Source organism: Penaeus japonicus, unplaced genomic scaffold, assembly GCF_977035675.1.
Source record: "Penaeus japonicus unplaced genomic scaffold, GWHDUDI00000001_assembly GWHDUDI00000041, whole genome shotgun sequence".
Lineage (NCBI taxonomy): Eukaryota > Metazoa > Arthropoda > Malacostraca > Decapoda > Penaeidae > Penaeus > Penaeus japonicus.
The window spans coordinates 18030959-18033458 of NW_028234443.1; the positions used below are offsets into that span (position 1 = coordinate 18030959).

The 2500-nt window shown below is 34.8% G+C and overlaps 1 protein-coding gene across 1 annotated transcript in view; it reads left to right on the forward strand.

Moving 5' to 3' along the window:
• LOC147466791 (uncharacterized) overlaps positions 1–1879 on the forward strand; it is an 8109-nt gene extending 6230 nt beyond the window's left edge. The window contains exons 2-3 of the mRNA XM_086534433.1: positions 490–692; positions 1874–1879. Coding sequence (XP_086390559.1) covers positions 490–692; positions 1874–1879 — 209 coding nt within the window. The remainder of the gene's footprint in view (positions 1–489; positions 693–1873) is intronic.
• Positions 1880–2500: the final 621 nt, after the last annotated feature.

Below are 2500 nucleotides of genomic sequence, written 5' to 3' on the forward strand. Positions count from 1 at the left end.
ACATACCCATTTGATCATAGGCATTATTATTAATATCGTCATCTTTATGTGCGTTAAAAACAATAAAAAAGTCAGTCAGTATCATATATATATATATATGTATATATATATAAATATATATATATATATATATATATATATATATATATATATATATATATATATATGCATATATATATTATATATATATATATATATATATATATATGTATATAAATGTGTGTGTGTGTATATATATATATATATATATATATATATATATATATATATATATATATATATATATATATATATATATATACACACACACACACATATATATATATACACACCCAAATATGATATAATGAATAAAGAGAAATTACTATGGTTAACACAAAACAAGACGTCATTCAGAATTGATCGTAAAACAGCACTGAATCGCCACAGATTTCTTCGAACACTTAACTGGCTTAAGATAAATTACGATATAACTGCCACACTTCACAGTCTACTATCCAAGTTTTAGCATCGGCCGTGACTGCCTGCTATTTCTTTCGTGTTGCACGTTGAAGAAATCAATTGCACTCGTGTTCTGTACCTGGGAACGCCAGACCAATGCCATGAGTGAGAACATAGGGGACACGAGGGAATCATACGATGAAGCGCTGGCTGAGGTTGAAGATAAGGAACACGACAGTGCGGCAGTTAAGGTAAAAAGGCGGAAAATGGCAATAAAAAATAAGTAATTAGACGTTTGAGGATGGAGGGGGAGAAACACGGTAGTTGGGCAGTTGTGGGGTTAAAACGTATAAAAAGAAAAGAAAAGAAAAGAAAAAAAAAGTAAACAAACGGTTTGGTGAAAGGACAAGTAATCAACCGATTAAAGTTGAAGTCAAAATTGTAGCAGTTAGACGGTTAAGTTTGAAAAGGACAAGAACAAGTTAGGTAGACATTAGAGGTTCAGGTGGGGTTGAATGGAGAAGGTAATGCAACTGTTGAGGTTCCAGATAAACCAATTAGCCACTGGAAGGCAATTAGGATTTTAAGGTTGTCAATAAAGAAGCCTGTTAGACGGTTAAGGATGAAAAATAAAACAAGGAAGGCAGACTGTTGAGGTTGGAGATAAGGAACATGGCACTCAGTTGAGGTTGAAGCAAGAGAGCAAAGTAATTAGGCGGTCGGGGGTTAGGGTGAAGGGCAAACCGCTTCAAGGGAAGGATTGAATAAAGTCTGATGACGTGAACGGAGCTCTGACGTCATGAGGTCATGCGAGGCAGAAAATGTGACAATAAACCATCGCAAAAGAGATATGGGGAAGGAACAATGGCTGTAAAGAACAAAGAAAATTTATGTGACTCGACGCGCGTGGCGGTCGGGACTACAATTAGCTTGGCAATGAATGTGTGAACCTTTTACATATTTGGATATTTCCTTCCTAGGCAGGAATATATTGATTTTCTATTACATAAGGTAATAATTAGATTTGTGCCTTTGGATAACATACCCTTCCCAGACAGAAATATATATATTTTTTTCCATTGCACAATGAAATAAACAGATTTATTACGAGTTTGATATATGCAAGATTGGTTTTGCAGTAACAAAGTCTGCAACGTATATCGCTAAATTGCAACCAAGATCAATGACGTTTCGTTGCTCAGTCAACATACTTTCGTCTAGTGCATATGCATTTATTCGCAATCCATTCAAGTCACCGAGAAACATGATTTATGATTGGATATATTCTCTAATTAGTGATTAAGTCTGCCCTATGAATGGCAATTACACTATGAGTAAAAAGCAGATTATTAATAAATATCAGACTTAACAGTCCGTGTACCTTGGAGTACATTGACCCCGCTTTCTGTATGTTGCATATAAACATCACCAGGCCTAGTGTTACGTAAAGATAACAATCGTCACGGATATGAACTAATTTCTTTGTGACATGTCATTGATTTTGCATCAAACACTCACACAGACGTAAATCTATACACATACATGCAACGCGCGGATACGTCTGGTTTGTGTTTCTCTGTTTGTACACGCACGTACGTGTGTGTGTGTGTGTGTGTGTGTGTGTGTGTGTGTGTGTGTGTGTGTGTGTGTGTGTGTGTGTGTGTGCGCGTGTGTGTGTGTGTGTGTGTGTGTGAACAGCAATGATAGGCATGATTACAAGAAGAACAATGTTGATAGCAACAAAAATAACAGTTACAGCAACAATGCAATAACTACAGTGATGGCAACGACAGTAGTAATCTTGGCAGTAGTAATGATAATAATAGTGATAGTGATAAAGATAATGATAATGGAGACGACGATAGCAGAAATGAATAGAATTTTCAAGATGGTAATAAGGATCAAGAACAAGATACGAAAATGATAATCAATGTATAACATTATAAGAATAATGAGAATAGTATCAATGATAAATAGTTATAATGATGATGATGACAATGGGATCAGTAACAGTAAGGATGATGATGGTGATGATGATATTATAATAACCATAAAAATT